Below are 21,520 nucleotides of genomic sequence, written 5' to 3' on the forward strand. Positions count from 1 at the left end.
TCACTTATGAGAATTCAAAATGGTACAGCTACTCTGGGAGAGAATTTGGCAGTTTCTCACAAAACTAAACATGCTCTTACTACATGATATAGCAATTGTGTTCCTTGGTATTTATCCAAAAACAGCTGAAAACTTGTATCAACACAAAAATCTGCACATGGATGTCATAGAAGCTTTATTCATATGGAATATTGAACAATGGAATATTATTCAGCTCTAAAAAATGATCTATTGAGCCATGAAAAGACATGTAGGAACCATAAATTCACATTAGTAAGCAAAAGAAGCCAATTGGGAAAAGCTATATACTTTATGATTTCAATGACATGATGTTCTGGAAAAGGCAAAACTAGAGAGACAATAAAAAGGTCAGTGATTGTCTGTGGTTGGGTTGGGGGGTGGTGATGAATAGGCAGCTGAACAGAGAGGGTTTTTAGGGCCATGAAAATACTCTGTATGATACCATAATAATGGATAAATTTTTCCAAACCCATAGAATGTACATCAAGTGTGAACCCTGAAAGATGACAGCGGATTGAGTGGAAGCTACACTGACACTCTCCCAGGACCAAACTGGAATTACAACTAAAATATAGAAAAACTATCCCAAATAATCAACTGCAACTGAAAACAAGCTGGAGAGCACCCTCATAACCAAGGAGGAAAAGTGGTGACTACATAGAGGCTGGTAGAAAGTACAGAGGTGTGAGAGGGCAGGCTGGGCTCCCACAGGCAGCAGCTGAAGGTCTGGAGATGTAGCTAAGCTATGGGGGGTTCCCACTGGGAACTCGGGGGTCTAAACCCTAAGCTAGGCTTCCCTGCTCAGAGCACCAGAACTGAGAAAGGTACCCACATAACATCTGGCTGTGAAAAGCAGTGGAGTTTCTGTATGCCAGAGAGAGATGGCTGGAAATGCAGGCATCCTCTTAAAGAGCCAATACACAAAGTTTTGTGGGCAGTCAATCAACTTGGGCTCCAGCAGAGGGAGGGCAGAGTGGACTAGAGCTGTGTGAGGAGAATCTAGACTTGTGGGCTCTGGAGATAGAGCTCAGAGAGCACCCCTCTGGATTCCTGGGCCGAGTCATTCTCTCATACTTCAGAAGACATCTTTCACAGGCAGACATTTACCTTCCAAGTAGTTTTTGCCTGAGGGGGAAGCAATTGCCCCACCATGCTGGAAAATCTCTTGCCATACCCCTTGGAGTTTCTACAGCCTGAGGCTCATTAAGAGAATCAGATTAATCAGCCTGCAAGCAGAGGCAGACCTCAGAATGCTTTGAGTCATTGCCTGGTCTGCTTCTGGACCTGGGCCTTAGAAAAGCACACTTTGGTGTGCATCTTGGTCCTGTCCAAACACACCTAGCCACAACAGGGGGGACCTCAAGCCATGGGTTGTTGATAGCCCCAAATAGGGTACTCAAGGCCAGTCACCAACAGTGTCTGCCATTGGCCTCCACCAAAGATCTTCCAAAAAGACTGAGAGTCCTAGAAGGCCTACTTTATACATAGAAGCAAACCCAAATAGGCAAACAAAATGTGGAGACAAAAAACAAGGCCCAGTGAAAGAACAAGAGAAATCTGCAGAAAAAGAGCTAAATGAAATGGAGGTAAGCAATCTATCAGATATGGAGTTCATGATAGTGATTGTAAGGATGCTCAACAGCATGAAAAAAGATATGGAAATTATAAAGGAACTTAAGAATGACATAGCAGAAACAAAGAATACATTGGAAGGAATAAAGAGCAGAGTAGAGGAAGCTGAGGATCAGATCAGTGAATCAGAAGACAGGGTAGAAAAAAATCACTCAATCAGAGATCCAAAAAGAAAAAACAATTAAAAAACAGGAGGACAGTTTAAGGGAGCTGAGGGACAACATGAAACGTAACAATATTCTCCTCATAGGAGTGCCAGGAGAGGTTGAAAATAAGCAAGAGTTAGAGAATCTGCTTGAAGAAATAATGGCAGAAAACTTCCCTAACTTAATGGAGAAAAAAGTCATACAAGTTCAGGAGGTGCAGAGAGTCCCAAGCAAAAAGAATCCAAAGAGGTCCACGCCCAGACACATCATAATTAAACTGCCAAAAATTCAAGACAAAGAATATTAAAGGCAGCAAGAAAAAAGCAATCTGTTACCTACAAAGGAGTTCCCATAAGGTTGTCAGCTGTCTTCTCATCAGAAACAATACAGGCCAGAAGGGAATGGCATGAAGTATTCAAGGTAATGCAAAAAAAGGATCTGAAACCAAGAATACTCTATCCAGCAAAGCTATCATTCCAGATAGATGGTGAAATAAAGAGCTTCCCAGACAAAAAAAAAGGCTAAAGGAATTTATCACCACCAAACCAGCATTGCAGGAAGGGTTAAAGGGACTGCTATAATCAGAAGTAGAAGTAGAAGCATTGCAAGAAATGTTAAAGACACTGCTGTAATAATAAGTAATAGAGAAACATAGGCATAAAGAATTAAAATGACAATAAAAAAGGACTTATCAATAATAACCCTAAGGACTTTAAGGAAGAGATCAGCAGCTATACAGTCATAGTGGTGGACTTTAATACCCCACTGACTTCACTGGTTAGATCTTCCAGACAAAAAGTCAAAACAGATGCCCGGCTGGGCGTGGCTCAGCGGTTGAGCATCGACCTAAGATCCAGGCGATCGAGATTCGATTCCCAGTCAGGGCATATGCCTGGGTTGCGGGCTCGATCAATGACTCTCTCATCATTGATGTTTCTCTCTCTCCCTCTCCTTTCCTCTCTCTGAAATCAATAAAGATACATTTAAAAAAAAAAAAAAAGGTCAAAACAGTAACAGTGACTCTAAATAGCACACTAGATCAGATGGATTTAATTGATATTTACAGAACATTTCGCCCCAAAGCTGAAGAATATACATTCCTCTCAAGTGCACATGAGTCATGCTCAAAGATAGACCACATGTTAGGACACAAAACAAGTCTCTACAAGTTCAAAAAGATTGAAATCATATCAAGCATCTCAGATCACAATGGCATGAAATTAGAAATCAACTACAGTAAAAACACTCAAAAACATTCAAACACATGGAGGCTAAATAGCATGTAATTAAACAATGAATGGGTTACCAATAAGATCAAGAAAGAAATCAAAAACTTTCTGGAAACAAATGAAAATGAACACACAACAACCCAAACTCTATGGGACACAGTGAAAGTAGTCCTAAGAGTAAAGTTCATAGCACATAGGCCTACCTCAAAAAGCAAGAAAAAATTTTAGTGAACTATCTAACTCTACAACTTAAAGAATTAGAAAGCTCCCCTGTGAAGCCACCTGGACCATGGCTTTTGTTTGCTGGAAGTGTTTTTATTACTGCTTCGATTTCATCAGTTGGTATTAGCCTACTGAGCTTTTCTGATTCTTCCTGATTCAGTTTTATGTGATCTCACTCATATGTGGAATCTGATACACAAAATAGACTAAGGAACAAAATAGATCCAGAGACACAGAAGCATGGGACAGACTGATGAATGTCAGTGGGAAGGTGGGGGTGGGGGAGTGGTGGAGAGAGATTAATCAAAGAACTTATATGCATATGTGCATAACTCATGAACACAGGTAAGAGTGTGGTGAAGGCTTGGGGGGGTGGGGGGGTTGGGGATGTGGAATGGAGGAGATCAATGGGGAAAAAAGGGAGATATCTTTAATACTTTCAACAAAAAGATAAACTAAAAAAAAAAAAAAAAGAGTGAACCCTTAGGTAAACTAGGTAAACTAGGACTTTGGGTGATTACGATGTGTCAGTATAGGTTTGAAAATTGTAACAAATATCCCGCTGTCGTGGGCCATGTGGACAATGGGGAAGGCTATGCATGAGTGGGGATGGGGATATATGGGAGATTTCCGTACCTTCCACTCAATTTTTCTGTGAATGTAAAACTATTCTAAAAAATTATGTCTTAATTTTAAAAATATACATTTTTAAAAATCCTGATATCTCCATACTAGGGCCAATCATAGAAGGAATCTATAACTATCACAGGCCATCCTGTAACTCTGATGTACCTCTCATCAGATTTGGAGTTATGTATGTACTAGTGTATTGTAGTTCCCCCCACAATACTGGAATTTCTATGAATTCAGGAACCATATATGCCTTGTTCGCTCTGTAACACCTCTAGAGCCAAGTATAATGCTTGTTAAATATTTACTGAATGAATGAACTAACCCTGAAGTTATTATTCTCTCTCTCCAGATACCCTCCCAAATATCCACTCCTTTACCCCAGTGGTACAAAATTAACTCCCCAGGTAAAAACTTTTCTAGCTAGTTGCCTCACTCTAACTTTCATCAACAATTCAATTCTGCAATTCAAACCCTGTGCCTCATGGAATTTCCAATTCAAACCAAGAAATGTCTTTATTCCCAAACTTTTCATTAAGCCTCTTTATGGTTCTTATCTCAGAGTCTTATACTTACCTATCCTAGACCCTCCTTATTGGCAGTGGAGCAAAACTAGCTTTTTCTGTTAGATATATATTTTACGTATATTTTCTGTCTTCTCATCTAAATTGTAAACTACTCCACATCTGGGCAAATATACTAAACATCTTTGTACACACTATACATTATTCTTTTAGCAGATATTAAAGTTATTTTTAAAAACCTTTCTTCTGAAAGCCCATTGGCGTGAAGAGGTTTATGTTACTTGACAATCTTACCAATTTAATCACCCTGGAAAACTTGGCAACATTAAAATCAACCCTGAGATTCACTTTGCACTCTCACCTCTATCCTGAACAAACTGTGTGACCATAGGAAGGGCCGTGAATTTCATTCTTTTTGTGCCTCACTTTTCTTAACTATAAATTAGTAAATATGTATAAATACATTTCAGACAATGTTAGATGCCAAATAAGTGTTTTATAAGTGTGTACTAGTATTTATATTATTATCATATGGTCTTTCAAGTATCTTTAAATCTATACTCCAAAGAGAGAGGTTTATATCAACGTTGGAAGAAAAGGTAAATTTCAGTATCCACAGAGGTAAAGTTCTGCAACCAACAACACACTGTTTTCTACGAAAACTTGGTGTTGAAAAGGGGAGAATCGAAAAGGGGAGAATCACTTTCCCTCCTTATACTTCTCATCACATACTCTGCTAAACTGAAAACAGAAACAAAATGAACAAGAGTAGCAAATAGGAGAGAAAAGAGAAGGACTGATGGAGCATGAGCTTACACACCACCCCAAGAAAGGCACTTAGACTCTAATTTATGATTTCAGAGTAAAGAAGAACAATGGTCTTGCTGAAGAATAAAAGCCAAATGTGCTCAAAGTAATGCCCAGAAAAAATCCACTCTCTCCATAGATACAATAGTAATATAATTTATTGAAATTTAATCTTAAAAAGACTTTCTTATTAAATACACAGATGATATTCTCAATAGAATTGTCAACTGTAAAAAACAATCCTTTATTTTTCTAATCTCTACTCTCTTATCTATTATTTTATCTCTACTACCCTGAATTTTTCCAATCCAGCAACATAAATGTCTGCAACAAAGATTGATCAAAATATTATGGGTTATTTACCAGATTTTACTTGTCTACAGAAATATTTTTCTCTTTTTCCCTCAGTGATCAATGGCTCCATCAATGAGAATGAATGGACATTTTTCTCCACTTCTTGGTTTTATGTCACAAAAATGATGAGCCATCACCAGAAACAACTTCCCATTCCAATATTTTACAATTACCTCTGTTGAGAGGGAGGTTTGTTTGCTTTTTCTGTTTTTTGGACTGGAAAACAATGTCTAGATTGTAATTTCAGAACAATATGAAAAAGAAAATGAAAATCCAGTTTACTAAGAAGAAGTAACATTTTTTTTACCACAAGAACTTATTTTTACCAATGTTCATTTAATACAAATGTAAGGTGTTCAATCACTAGCAAATATAGGTTTATTTTGAGATACATTTTTCCTTGTAGTCAGGCCTATAGAAAAGAACATAAGATATAAAAATAGAAATCAGCAGCTTATTTTCACTTCTTTATAAAGTAAAAAGTAATTTGTGGTAATTAAGAGAGATGCATTATTTTAAGAAGCCTTTAATTTTATAATCGAGTTTAAATATGTCCAATCTCACCTAAGAATACCTTCTCAAATATATGTTTTTTCAGAAAATACGTGAAAAAACACAGGCCTAGTTAGAAGACACACACACACACACACACACACACACACACACACACACACACACTGGTTTACAGCCAGCAGACTAAGGAAGAAATTATCCACCAGGATGCATCCAAAAAAATAAAAAGGGTACATTGGAACCAAACAGAGGTGCTCCTTACTCTCCTATGCTTTCTGGTATCCATCCTGTGCTCCCTACTTACAAAACCTAACATTGTATGAGCTAGTCAAAAGAGAAATGTTTACAAAGTCCAGCTCAGTATCTCACTCAAAGCAGGGGGGGGGGGGGGGGGGAGAAAAAAAGATGGATTTAGAGCTGAGACACAATCAATTTATAAATGGCATACTTGCCTAATGTTGTCTAATCTGTAACTGGTGGAACCCTGCTTTAAATCCAGGCAATCTGTCTCCAGAACCCACATTCTTAACCACACATTATTTCTTTAATCACATTACATTTCATAAATCTGAAATGTATTGAATTGCCTGCAATAAAATACAATAGTATGTTTCAAGGACTTAAAATATTGTTTTATAGACTTGAAAAGAAGATGGAGATCATGTTGGCAATGGACCCATGACCACAGTGAAATGAGTTTTAAAAAATTAACAAATCAACTCCACATCTCTGAGTCTTTATTTTCACTTTTTGCCTGCTTCTTTTGCAAAGCTAATTTTATACTGGGAATCTGTTTAGTCATAGAAATGCTATTCTTCATCCCATTTTAATGAGCTATGCATTAAAGATTCTAGCAGATACAGTCATTTTGGAAAAATATACAACCAGTATCTAAGTTTGAAAAAAAGTAAATTAGAATAGTAATAAAACATTCCTTTTTCCTATACTGTGTGACCTGTCTTTTCTTAGGTTTTACTGAATTCAAATACTAAGTATTGACTTTTGTGGTTTTTCCCATGAGCAAAGAGAAAAGTAGAAAACAAGAAATTGTTCAGACTTATTTTTAGAAAAGTACATGTATTTCAGACTAAACAGTTTTTAGGTAGAAATAAATTATAGAGCTCAGAAAATGTTGTTTGAGAACATCAAAATATCCTTACAAAGTACAGATTTGGCTTTCCCATCTGCATTACATAGTGTGGACTAAAACAAAATTATATATATATGTGTCTATGTGTATGTGTGTGTATATATATATGTATATATATATATATATATATGTGTCTGTGTGTCTATGTGGACACACATAGACACATAGACACATATATATACATATACATATATATATGCATACATATATATATATATATATATGTATATATATGTCCTGTTCATCCAATGTGACATAACAAAATGTATCACTGATACTATTTGACACATGAAGTTTTAATTCCCCAAGATATAAGTTACTTTCAAAAACTAAAGCAAACACTATATAAAGTAGTATTACTTATTTTGGTCTCTGAGGAAACTAAATATTTGTTCACAAAAATGAAAACTTCTGAACAGTATCTTCATGACCATGAGAGAAATGAAAGCAAATTTCTAAATGCACTTCGAGCACAGTGTAGCTGGAATCTTCTACTTTGCTGGCATGACTGTTTACTAACATAATAACCCTTTGGCCAAAAACAAAAATGAAAAAGGGCAAAATTCACTGTCATTAGATAACCATTTAAAGCAAAAATTAAATTTTAGTGCCTATCCTAAAGCAATAGTTCAAATTAACAATCTGAATCTAAAAAAATTAAGAGATGTCCTTAAAAATGATGACAGTGGCACACTGATTTCAAATAACCTGTGCAGGGAAAACGGACTTTTTAGAACAGTGAAATTGTATGGACATACCTGGACACTGACTTTGCTCTCTGTCTCCCACTTGGGCCCCCAACTTTCTTACTGATGCCAAGTTGGGTTTGAGAGCTCACATACCCAAATAATTTTAAACACTCTCTTAAATGAAAACATACAGATTATTTGCCAAAGTTCTTTATACATAACAGCATAAACCCAGTATGAAATCACTCTGGCATGAGCTTTCCTAATATATTTTTACCATGCCCAAACAAAATCAGTGCTTTACCCTGCAGCCCACCCTGTTAGGGTCTGAAAGCCAAGGGAAGTTCTGCTAAGAGATATCTGCCCTGCTAATGTAAGTACTTCAGTTCTTCAGCTACCATAAATAAATATTGGAGACACTTAATTTAACACCATAGTCAGTGTATAGTATTTTTAACTGTCCAAAAATGAATAAAAGAAAAGAGGGAGGGAGGAAAGAAGGGAGGAAGGGGGGAAGGGAGGAAGGGAGGAAGGGAGGAAGGGAGGGAGGAAGGGAGGAAGGGAGGGAGGAAGGAAGGAAGGGAGGAAGGGAGGAAGGGAGGAAGGGAGGAAGGGAGGAAGGGAGGAAGGGAGGAAGGGAGGAAGGGAGGAAGGGAGGAAGGGAGGAAGGGAGGAAGGGAGGAAGGGAGGAAGGGAGGAAGGGAGGAAGGGAGGAAGGGAGGCTCCTTGAAAATCTGTATACCTAAGTTGCAATCTAAATAACTGTAGTTTTATATTACAATATAAATTAATATAAAACATTCACGTAAATTGTTGGCAGCAGCAAAAATGGCACTGGGTGTTAGGTCGGTGGAGTCAGGCCAAACCTCCATTCAGCAACTGAGTTCTGGCTAAGAAAGAATTCAGAGTCAAGACTCAAACTGTAAGAAAATATTTATTTAGACAGTCACAGAAATAGAAGTGAGGGGTAGAAGAAATAGGCTTAGGAAACAAGTTATAGAGACAAAAGAAGGACCCTTGGAGCTTAGAAAAGAGAGAGAGAGACAAGGGAAATGGCATTAAGAGAGTAACAACTGGGTTCGAAGTCCTAAGGGCTTTTAAGGGCCAGAATTTCAGGGGAGGTCCCAGGGGAAGATCTCAATAGCATGTTTATCAGCCCTCCAGGTGTGTCCTTTCAGGGTCCTGGTCCCTACTGATCGGTCAGTGCAAGAGTAAAGGATCATTAGTCCATGATGTTGGTCCTGATGTCAGCCATGGCATCATCCCACCTGGCCTTGCTGCTTTTCTGGGCCCGGAGCTGAATCACAACTGATGTATGTGATGTGGGTCAGAACTCCTTGTCCTGGAGACTTAATGCTTAAGGGCTAACCTCTGGCCCCCTTGTTCATTCCTCACTAAGGGGGTCTAACCCACATGACTAGCAAAATGCCAGGGGAGGAAAGATCAGAGGCATGTCTGAACTGCCTGACCAGCGATATGAAAGGTCAGGGGGTCTAAACTGCATGACCAGCAATACGCTAATAGAGGAAAGGTTACCCTGGGGCGAGGGCCTTGTTTTCCCAGCTTTGCCTTTTGCTAGGCACCCAGAGCTTTCCTCCCTGGTGACTTTCTGTACCTGGCCTATCGTCCTTGCTCTGCTCATGTCTGCCTGTCTACCACAAAATCGTCCAAGGTTATCAAAATTCTACAAAATGCCAAAACCTTCAGGTATCTCAAACTTTTTTTTAATCAATAACTTTTTCAAATTTCTTTTACCAAAATTGGTTAAAACTTGTATTAGTGTTTCTTTTTTCTAAAAGGTTCAAAGGTATTTCAGAGGCACAGAAAACCTAATTCTTACTAGGTTTAATAACTGTTTTGCAGTAGGCAACAATCCTCTTATTTAAAAGAAAATGAAATCAAGTTGCATTAGCAATGTTCATGGAAATGAGAAAACAAGAATAAATTGCATCAAAATATTAAATATTTAAAATTCTAGAATATTAATGTTCTTTTTAAGGAGGATTTATAATTTATGAATAGAAATCCTGAGGGTGGTATTGTCTTTTTCTGCTTACAGAAAACATCTGTTTTTTTCAAGCAATTAAGTTCTCTATGGGGAAACTGATATGCTGGTTAGTTCAATGTTAGATGCTCAGCTTAAAATCCACGCATTTCCTTCTCTCCTTTTTGCTGCAAAGAAGACAAAGGACTCCTACCCTTACTCCTCTAAATTCTTTGCTGTGCCTTTATCTCATTTCAACTCACTGCCAGAATCTTTAATGCATAGATTCATAAAAATGAAATGAAGAATTGGCATTTCTACGAATAAACAGATCCCCTGTATAAAATTAGCTCTGCAAAAACAGCAGGCAAAGAAATGAAAATAAAGACTCTAGAGAACTGAAGTTCATTTGCTAATTTTTAACTCAGTTCACTGTGGTTATGGGTGCATTGTCAAATAGTGATCTTCATCTTCTTTTCCTGTCCAGAAAACAATCTTTTAATTCCATGAAACATCCTACAGGAATTGAAGGCAATTCAGTACATTTCAGATTTATGAAATGTGATGTGATTAAAGAAATAATTACTAAAGAGAAAGGATTCAGTTTTGTTGTTATTTTTAAGGCCATTAATTGTTTAAACTTCTATACAGAATTTACTAAGTTATTATTTGACTTCCTAGGGACCTAAGTAAGAGCATGATTTTACCTCTAATAGTGAAACCTTTATCTCTGGCTTCAAACTTCCTGTTGGTCAAACTGATCATAAGGGCAACTCTTGCGAGTGAAAGGGGTTCTAATATATGGTGACAGGAGAAGATATGACTTTGGGTGGTGGGCACACAGTACAATATACAGATCTTGTAATATAGAAACCTATACCCGAAACCTATATGTTCATATTAACCACTGTCACCCCAATAAATTTAATTTAAAAAGGGGCAACTCTTCATTTCTGGCAAGTATCATTCTCAATTTAATGATGACCTTGAAAGGACAGAAAGGCTAATAACACGTAAGAATATGGGTTCTCGAGGCACATAGCCTGCATTGAAAATGGGATTCCACCAATTACTGACTGGACAACAGTAGGCAAGAGTGCTGGTTATAAATTTAGTGTGGCTCAGCTCCTAATGTACCCTTCTTTGCCCTGCTTTGAGATACTGGAGTTGGACTCTATAAACATTTCTTTTTTGACTAGCTCACACATCAGGCTTTACAGTACAGTTCACTATGGTTATGGGTCCATTGTCAAATAGTGATCTTCATCTTCTTTTCCTGTCTAGAGAACAATCTTTTAATTCCATGAAACATCCTACAGGAATTGAAGGCAATTCAGTACATTTCAAATGAGTACACAGGATGAGTACCTCAAGGCATAATAGAAGAAGGAAGTTATTTTTTGACCCAAGGTACATTTTTCCCCTTGTGACTGCCAGAAATGTAAAGAGACCCTTCAGGGAGTTTTTCAGGCATCCTAGTGGATAACTTCTCCCTTGGCCCATCAGCTGTGAACCAAATCTAGCCCACAGCATCCCAGCAGACTTCCTCACATTGCATGGTTCCCAGTCATACCTTCTCTAACAAAGTCTAAATCCCAGTGTTGGGGTGTAAGTAGGGTGGACTTATCCAAATGTATTCTTTCCTTGGATTCACCATCTCAGTCCCAGATGTAAAAGCTGCTCCCACATTTCTTCCCCTTTTCCTCTTTATTGTTCTCTTTTATCTTTTTTGTAGTTAACTACTTTTTACTACATGATAATTCTTTACATTAAATCTTCACTGTTCAAATTTCTCATATGGTTTCTGTCTCTTGAATGGACATTAACTGATAAAAAAAAAAAGTCTGTAAAAAGGATAGTAATAGTGTATACCTCTTAGATTTGTTTTGATTATTAAAAACGTTTATATAGATAAAATTTCTATACCACGTATATTTGGTAACAGTCTTGATGTATGTCAGAGACAGTCTTAGAACTATTAACCCCTGGCTGACATGTCAACAGATGACTTTTCTGACATTGCAAGACAACCAGAAAACATTTTAAGAAATTCCTGCTGAGAAATCGTTTACCTTCCATGAATACAATTCTCCAATTCCTTAGAGTTAAGATAGCACTTTGTTTACACTTTTGTTGTAGTTATAATTATAAAGAAACACTATTAAACACTGCTAAAGTCTTTCTTAATAAACTAAATTTCTTGAGGGAAATGATCACACTTTATTTTTAAATTAATCTCTTGGTCCAGAGTAAACACTCAATAAAAGCATGATTCCCTTGCCAATGGATCAAAACACATCGATGGCCTTAACTTTTCTCATCATTCTTATCTATGTCTCTCCAATTCTGTGCTCCATCATGCCTCATGAATATGTCCATGCCCCCCATTTTCTTGACTAAAAACTACCTTGATTTTCATTTCAGGTATGGGGATCAATAAAATGTGATATTCCTATAACCTTCTCTCTTATCTGACCTCAGTATCTTCAATAGCAGTTATATAAATACTTTTGCAAAAGCTTATCCACAAACACCCCCCTAATTTTCCAGGGATAGTAGGATAACTTTAGATAAGTATCGGTATAATGCAGAAAGAATGGATACAAGGCTTTGAAAAGAAGAAACTTAAAAGAGATCCTCAAAGATTTAAAAATATATAGAACTGGCCATGAGCTATAGTTTTAAGACCAATTTATTTATTGATGGACTATAGTCTGAAAGAATATACTTAAGCATTCTGTAGTCCTCTGCATTACATAGTACTGGAGTGGCAACTGTTTAGACTAAGAGGAAGCATTCTTATCACACAAAAAGAGCCTAATAAAGGAATATTTATAATTGACTCTTGTTCTTATCTTTTGAATTCTTTCTTGCATTTATTTCAAATTTTATATTCCAACACAGCAAAACTAAAAGTAAGGGGTCTTCATTCGTTGCTATTGCTTTAAAGATAATCAGGTCTGCTTTCAACTGCAAGTCATTTTAGTTGTGAGAGGTCTCGGTTCTGTCCTCATTAAACGTCTACCCCCCACCTGACTAGTGTGCACTTTATATTCAGAGAGTGAACGTGTACACATGAATCTTAGCCAAGTGACTCCTGGAATGATGAAAAGTCACTAAAAGTGACTAAAGCGCCGACTCACCACAATTGGCTTCATCTGCTCCGTTTGGGCGGTCAGATGTAAAATCACAGACCTTGCTGGATGAAATACAGCCTGCATCCTCACATGGCACAAATCCACCTTTAAAATTAAGAGATGAAGAAGGTAAAACAACCTCTTCTCCTTCAACGGGTAAACAGAATACATAACTGTTTCGTGAACACTAGTTTTTAAATATGCTTACGATAAAGAAGCTGTATAAAAGGCCAAATCAAAGTACAATTGCTATTTCCATCATGTGTCTGGTGCTTCCAATATAAACATAAGGCTAATTCTAAGAATTGCTCCAAAGGGTTGTAGCCATTTGCAATGCTGACTAAAGCTTTCAAAGGCTTCAATTAAAATACAGGGTCGAGGCAAATCTCTGGCCATTCTGCCCCACAAATATAATATAACAAAATCCAGTACCAGTAGGACTTGGCATCTTTTTTAACTCCCCTTCCAGTCCTGTCCCTAAACTTCTGGTAGTAATACTAAATTCCATACAGGAGTTCCTATAATTATTTATTGAAAAAAATTGCAAAAACAGTAAGAAACTTTTTCTTTCTTTGTGTAAAACCATTGGCCTTTTAGGAATAATTCATATAATTTTGGTCTAATTAGAATTATGCTTTAACCAACTGAGCTGGTATTTGGATTGAGGCACACATGAGTGAGTTTTGAGTTCATTTACAAAAAGAATTCTCTGTAAGTGAGATCAAATCCTTTGAGACTTCTGGTGAGGTTAACTTTAGTGATAATTTTAAAAGTTCAGCCACACTTTTGCCTCCAATTCATTTCCTTCAATGCCAACTTTAATGCCTTTCTACTAATCCACACAGAGCTTAGAAAGGTTTATTATAAGCCCAGGACACACATTCTGAGTAATTACATGTTAACACAATATGAACTTAATACATAGAATTATACAATCTCTCCAATGAAAGATGTATTTAGTAGAGATCTTTCAACTAAAAGTTCTCAAATCCAGGTCTCAGTTCAGGTCTCAGTTGTTTCTCCTATGTCATCCTTGTTTAGTACATTAATGTCCTATAAGAATGCAAGTTTCTCACTTACTATGTTGTTTGAGGAAACATAACTTCAGAATATATGATGTGCCTGATTTCCACATGCAAATATTTTTCATGTATACAGATAAAGAAAAATGAAGTGTGGCAGTATTCAGGGAACATTTTTCATACTGTCTTTATTAATTGAGACCCAGGAGTAGGAGTGGCCAGAGGGAAACATCAATCAGTATTAGAATGACAAAGCAACTGCGGGCAGGATATATGCTGTTTCAATGCACTTTCAGGACTTAAATAATGGTTAGACATTCAAAAATGCCTATTTGACTTTCAAAAATGCCTATTGACTATTTGAAATCCATTTTTATGATGATCTTTCCTTAATTTAAACACTCAATAAAGTATTTAGTCAAAGAATTAGCCAAACTCCATCTATTATGTAAAATATGTTTTGCATTTAAACAGAGAATTTTAGGGTGAAGATTTAACTTTTTGCCTAGCCTTGAGTCACTTTTCCAAACACAATAATTTTTTTAAAATCCTAGGTGACTCTGAAACATGAATTTCATTATATATTCATTTGAAGTGCCAAACAAGATTAAAATAGAAATTAATTTTTATAGAAATGCTTTAACCCTTTGAGATCGTATTAAATTTGGACATGGGTGTCATACTGGTCGGAATTAATTTCCATTAAAAGAGCAGTGATACATAACACGCAAGATTATGAAGGATAAACAAGATTTATGAACTGATACATGAATGAATAGAGTTAAGATTCGTAGGGTTCCTTGCTGTGGTGGCTGAGAGCAGACATACTACTGGAACGGTAAAAAAGCTTTGGTGGCTGAGAGTAGACAAACGACCGCAAAGGTTTAAACACATAAAATAATTAAAATTCTTTCATAATTTTAAAAATTAAAATATCTGTATGTGACAACTTTAGCCACAAATTTAGAATATTATTGGAAGATAGACTAAGGTCTAGACTGTGACATATCATATTTTTGCCTTTTTAAAAATATATATGCTATATAACATTAAAAGACTTCTGCACAACAAAAAAAGCCATCAATAAAACAAGCAACCAACTGAAAAGGACAAGATATTTGCAAACAATACCTTCAATAAGGGGCTAATATCCAAAATATATAAAGAACTCATACACTCAACAACAACAAAATTCCAAACTGTCCAATTAAAAATGGGCAGAAGATCGAAAACAGACACTTTTCCGAAGACATACGCATGGCCAACAGAGATATGAAAGGATGCTCAGCTTCACTAGCTATAAAGCAAATGCAAATCAAAACCACAAGGAGATACCCCTCATACCTATTAGTGTAGCTATTATCAATAAGACAAGAAATAACAACTGTTGGAAATGATGTGGAGAAAAGGGAACTCTCATGCGCTGCTGGTGGGAATGTAAATTGGTACAGCCACTATGAAAAACAGAATGGAGGTTCCTCAAAAAATTAATAATAGAACTACCATATGACTCATCAATCCCACTGCTGGGTATCTACCCAAAAAGTTGGAAAACATTTATTCTTAAAGATAGATCTACCCCTATATTCATTGCAGCATTTTTCACAATAGCCAAGACAGGGAAACAACCTAAGTGTCATTCAGTGAATGATGGGATAAAGAAGATGAGGTACATATAGACAATGGAATACTACTCAGCCAGGACAAAGGATGAAACACTGCCACTTGTGCCGATATGGATGGATCTTGAGTCAGATGGAGGATAAGAACCATATAATTTCACTCATATGTGGGATATAAAACAGAAAGCAACAAATGAACACATAAAAACAAATAAACAAACAAAAAACTTACAGATACAGACAACAGTATGGTGGTTACCAGAGGGGAAGGAAGGTCGGAGGAGTTTAAAAAGAGTAAAGTGGATCAAATATGTGGAGATGGAAGAAGACTAGACTTTGGGGGGGTGAACACACAGTGCAATATACAGATGATATATGATAGAATTATACACTTGAAACTTAGATAATGCTATTATATAATCAATGTCACCCCAATGAATTTAATTTAAAAAAATAGCCTGGTTGGTTTGGCTCAGTGGTTGAGCATCGACGCAGTAACCAAGAAGTCACCAGTTGGATTCCATCCAGGTCAGGGCTCATGCCCAGGTTGCAGGCTTGATCCCCAGCAGGGTGCCTGCAGGAGGCAGCCGATTGATGTTGATGTTTCTCTCTCATGGATGTTTCCATCTCTCTCTCCCTCTCCCTTCTTCTCTCTCTAAAGTCAATAAAAACATTTTTTAAAAAAAAAAGATTTAAGAAATAAAAATAAATAGCTCTTGCACGTGGCTCAGTTGGTTGCGCATCATCCATGCACCAAAAGGTTGCGGGTTCAAATTCCCATCCAGACACACACCCAGATTGTGGGCTCCATCCCCGGTAGGGAGATGTGGGAGGCAACTGAATTCAAGGACATTTGATTTAACCACATCCAGTATTAGGTATTAGTGAGTTATATGATTGAAGGACTCTAATGTATTTTCTATTTTGATGTCAAGAAGAACGAATTATTTCAAAGTTTAAAATTGCAATGACCAGAAGAAGAAACTTACCTTTGTTTACTGTGCTGGTACTTGGAAGTGACGTATATGAAATTTCACATCCCTGGGATATACTGATGTCATCTAGAGCAATGGTAGCATTTGATGATAAAACAGTAGCTTCTAAAATTAACTATAATTATAGAAAAACAAATTATTAAAAATACATCATAAAAGTAAATGTCTTTGTGTAGAGAGAAGCTCATTTGCATCTGTCACATCTCCCAATCTAATTTTACAAAATTGTTTTGACCGGAACATTCAAATTATATAGTCATAACTGTTTTGGCACCATCTTATGTAACCTTGTTACTTTAGGTAACCTTGTTTCAATTAAAAGTTGTAACATTCATCAGTACTGAAGGGTTGTCTTCCCATTGGAGCCATTAAGAGTCATATGCATTTAAAATGAGCTCTTTGGGGTAATCAACTGTGTGGTTTACAACTCAATTTAATTGAGATATGAATCCCTTTGTAATGGGTCCACTGGAAACAATTATTCATTTTCATATCAGAATATTTACATACTTATTGTATTATGTATACATATACATAATTTACTTAGTGAGGTAAAGCACACAATCTGTAACCCTATACAATGGTTGGTAATATTCATATGCTAAAGCACTCAGAGGCATCTATTTAAGTTTAATTTATTCTAACACTCTGAATAATGACTGATATAATTTCTTTTCATCTTGTTAATCACTCACTTTATTATGTTGTTATTCTACCATCTTAATAAAAAAAAATGAAAGAAAGAAATTATGTCTGGAGTCTTAAGGAAACACAGTGGGACCATCAGTCAAGGACACAGCTAATAGGTGTGTCTCCCTCTTATCAGGGAGGGTCTCTGATCTCAAAGATCTTACCATTTACTTCATATGATACATTAACAACTAAACTACCCCAGAAGTGCTATACCAGAGATGTGTATGATTTACTAGGAGAGTCTAAGAAAAGTACTTCATTATTTCTGTGCCAAGAATGTGAGGCAGAAGTTGAAAAAGATTTGGTAGAGAAGTAGTACGTTAAGCCTCAGTTATAATTGCTGCCTAATATTTTATTACATTGAGCAACTAATAACATTACAAGCAAAAGCAGGGACACGTGAATATGTATGGTATATTTGGAAAACTCTGGGTGTTATAGGATTCTGGGGTTCGAGACTCTACCCCCAAATATGACAACTTGGAGTACTGGATATTTCAACCTGAAGGAACTGGAGAAATGTCCTGTGCTAGATGAGCTTGGTCTTCCCTTGAGGCAGATCATAATAGGTGCCCTCCCTATACCTGAAAGAAAGAAAGGAGTATCCTTCTCTCTGAAGGCAATAGGACACAGAGGAGAATCTGAATGAACAGGCCTTGTTGAATGTCCCCTAGATTACTACACTTCCCTCATACTCCTTGCCCTATTATATTCATGGAAACTCACATAAAAATACTCAGGGTTAACTGTTTCATTATTGGGTCTTCATGTCCTTATGAAGGCTCATGTGTCACTTAAAACTTTCATTAAACAATTTTGCATGCTTTTCCCCAGTTACTCTGCTTTGTCAATTTAATTTTCAGACCAGGTCATATCTGAAGAGGTCTAAGGGTTAAAGAAAACTTTTTCCTCCTGTACATAGGAGAATGGGCTTTTAAGAGAACAAAAAATTAATTGAGTAATTAATGGAAAGGACTGATCGCAGAAATTGGTGCAGCCTAATTGAAGAGCAAGTCAATGGCATCAATTTAAAGAAAAATAGCACAGACTACAAAAATTAAGCCTACTTTTCAGCCTTTACACTGGAGAGACACTCATAGGCAGACACATGAAGGTCTGGGCAGGAATGTCTATTTCAATGCTGGTTTTGATAATAAATGAATAGAACTCAAACGTGAGTCAATAAATAACTGGTGATATAAACCATGGATTATTATGCCAGTTAAATATAATATCTATCTCATAATAAAGAAAGACCTTCAATATGTGTTTCTGAGAAAGAGATTAAATTACAGAAAAAATGTTAGAGTATGATACTGAGGCAAGATAGTAAGAAGTTAGAAAAATTCCTTGGCAAGGAGAATGGAAAAACTGAGTCAGATGGCTCACTCAAACTGGCCCCATCCAGCACTCGACTCACCTGCGGCCTTCTCCCTTGCAGAACCACTGCTTAAAGCATTAAGCACTCAGGGCAATAAGGTTCTGATCAGCATCAAATAATCTTAGGAACAAAGTCTCCTGTCTATTGACCACAGAGACAGAGTTTTTGTCAAACTAGAGATAGCATCTAGGCCTCAGTTGTGTTTCAGCTCCAGGCCCAGAAAAGCAGCAGAACCAGATGAATCAGTGCCACGGTTGACATCAGGACCAGATGCAATGACTAGTGACCCCCTACCCTACTGCCAGACAATCAGTAGAGACCACGACCCTGAAAGAACACACCTGGAAATCCAATGAATATTCTATTGAGATCCTCCCCTGAGAACTCCCCTAAAATTCCTGCCTTCAGAAAACAGATAAAAACCCTTAAAGCCAAGGACCCTGTTCTCTCTCTTCTCTTTCATTCTCTCCCATGCCTGTGCCTTTCCCCTCTTCTTTCCTAAGGTGCATGTCTTTGCTTTCTTTCCCCAGGGGCCCTTATTTTGCCTTGGTAACTTGTTTCCTAAGTCCACGCAGCCCAGTTGGCTCACTTCTTCTACTTCTTTGACTTTCTTTCTAAACAGCCAAGGCAACCACGCCTAGGCTCGCCTCTTCCTCACATTTCCAAAAGACCAAGGCCGTTCTGCCTAGGCTCACTCCTATTGATACAGTATTTCCTCTTCTAGGGTAAGCCCTTCCTTTGTTTCACTATCCCCAGCTTTAATAAACATACTCTCAAAATCACCTGGACTTATATTGTGTAATCTTTCCTGCACAAAGTCAGGAACTAAGAGCCGATATTGCCGGTAACAATACTATTAAGCTAAAATATATATATAATGGCTTAGGTTTCTAGATATATTTGGAACATACATCATATTACACAAATAGAAAGGATCTAGAAGTAAAAATAGTGTCTATAGTTACCTCAAGATAAAGACTATGATAGGAGGTGATAGTGGTCAGGAGTAACTATTGTTTTATTTATAATTTTTGATACTTTATATTAACATGTGTATAATTTTAATAATTTTTAAAATTCTGATTAGAACTGGTTTCTATACAGTCTTGGCCAACTGAGAAATTTGGCCTTCACGCAAGAGGTACAAAATAATAACAGGTTTTAAAAAAGGATTTTAAATAACAAAATACAGGCATTGTAATTGTGAAATACTTTATGCTTAACACCATTAAGTTATTATAATTTATTTTGGAAAGATTTAATTTTGAAAGAATTTTCTTTTTATTTGTTATCATAATACATTCTGGTTGAAGACAATTAAAACGTAGATGCTTAATTCTTCAGACTCATTAGATAAGCATTTGTTGATGACCATATTTGAAGGCCTGCACTACTCAAAGAAAAGCTGGAGGAAATGCAGGATGGTCGGGCAGACCTCTGTTCTCTTACAGAGGTACCTGATCCTGTTCTTTGAATGGAGTGAGTGGGCCCTAGGATGAGTTGAAGTGGAACTATGGGGTAGGTCTTTAAAATATGGTTATATCATTTTGCCTGAAGGGAACCACTAGGCTCTTTTAGATAGTCATGTTAAAATGTAATCATAAAACAACTTCCAAAACAAATAAAAATGGTATTAAGTCATCTACACCTTTTCTTGTTAACTTCTAAATAATTAAATTTAGGACTATGAAATAAAAAATTATAATCTAAGGCAGCTTCTCCTCTGATTTCAAAATCATCTTGCCTATTCCTATTTCTTATTGCTTATTTTAACCAAATGGATATTTTGATTTGTAAGCCTAGGCAACTCCCTTTGGGAAAGATAGTATCAATTAATAATCAGTAAGCAAGAAGGAAGTTGCTCAGAGAGATGTTGCAGCCATGGATGAAAGAAGGTTGAAAACCTCATTTCGTAAGATTTTTAAGGCCATTTAAAAACTTTAAACTTCAAATTATATGTAGATGTCTTTCCCTTTTTAAACTATTTCTCAGTTGAAATTTGTTTTATTTAATTAATTATATTACTCCCTGAAAGAACAAAATCATTTCTTGTTTTTGCTTTCAGGAACCACAACTTGTAAATGCTGTTTGTAATCAAGTGATTACTTTTTACACCTGCAAAATGAAGGGAGCTTTTCCAGAAAAATACTAAATCTAAATATTTAGATTTTGGTTCTTTGGTATCTTGTTTTAAAAAAGAATAACAAGGACAATAAATATAAATCTAAGAGGCAAAGGAGAAAGTAGAAAGATAGTAAGAGGAAAAATGGGAATATAGTAATTTTTGAATGATAGTGGTATGAATAATAAGAGCAAGAGCTAACTTTTCTTTAGAGCTGACTACAAACCAGGCATGTTCACTTGTTTTAATGCTGTGAAGATAGTGCTATTTTTCTCTTCCTTTTAAAGCAATGGAAACAGAAGCTTAAAAGAGTTGAAGTAATTGATTGGAGGTCAGGGATCTGGTAAGAAAAATATGTTACCTGAGCCACTTAATGATTATGCTATATTGCATCACTATAATGAAATAAGGAGATAATCTGTCTTCAGCAGATACTGCAGAACAAAAAACGACCTGGCAAAACAGATTTAATGAATCCCTAGATTAAGAAGGCTAAGGACATAGCAACTTTACAGAGGCCAGTTCAGCTTTCTCTTCTGTATTATAAATCTTACTGGATCTTCAAATAATGTCAGGAAATTGTTATTGATTTATATCATTGACTGACAAAGAGTGAGCGTGGTATCAATCATTGTAGAAAATTTCAC

The 21,520-nt window shown here is 36.5% G+C and overlaps 1 protein-coding gene across 1 annotated transcript in view; it reads right to left on the reverse strand.

Moving 5' to 3' along the window:
- Nucleotides 1-21,520, reverse strand: part of MALRD1 (MAM and LDL receptor class A domain containing 1) — a gene marked incomplete at its 5' end in the record, with an annotated part of 544,166 nt that overhangs the window by 419,222 nt on the left and 103,424 nt on the right. The window contains one exon of the mRNA XM_081144915.1: nucleotides 16,672-16,792. Within this exon, the coding sequence (XP_081001041.1) occupies nucleotides 16,672-16,792 (121 nt within the window). The remainder of the gene's footprint in view (nucleotides 1-16,671; nucleotides 16,793-21,520) is intronic.

The sequence above is a fragment of the Miniopterus schreibersii genome, assembly GCF_964146895.1.
Source record: "Miniopterus schreibersii genome assembly, chromosome: 1".
Lineage (NCBI taxonomy): Eukaryota > Metazoa > Chordata > Mammalia > Chiroptera > Miniopteridae > Miniopterus > Miniopterus schreibersii.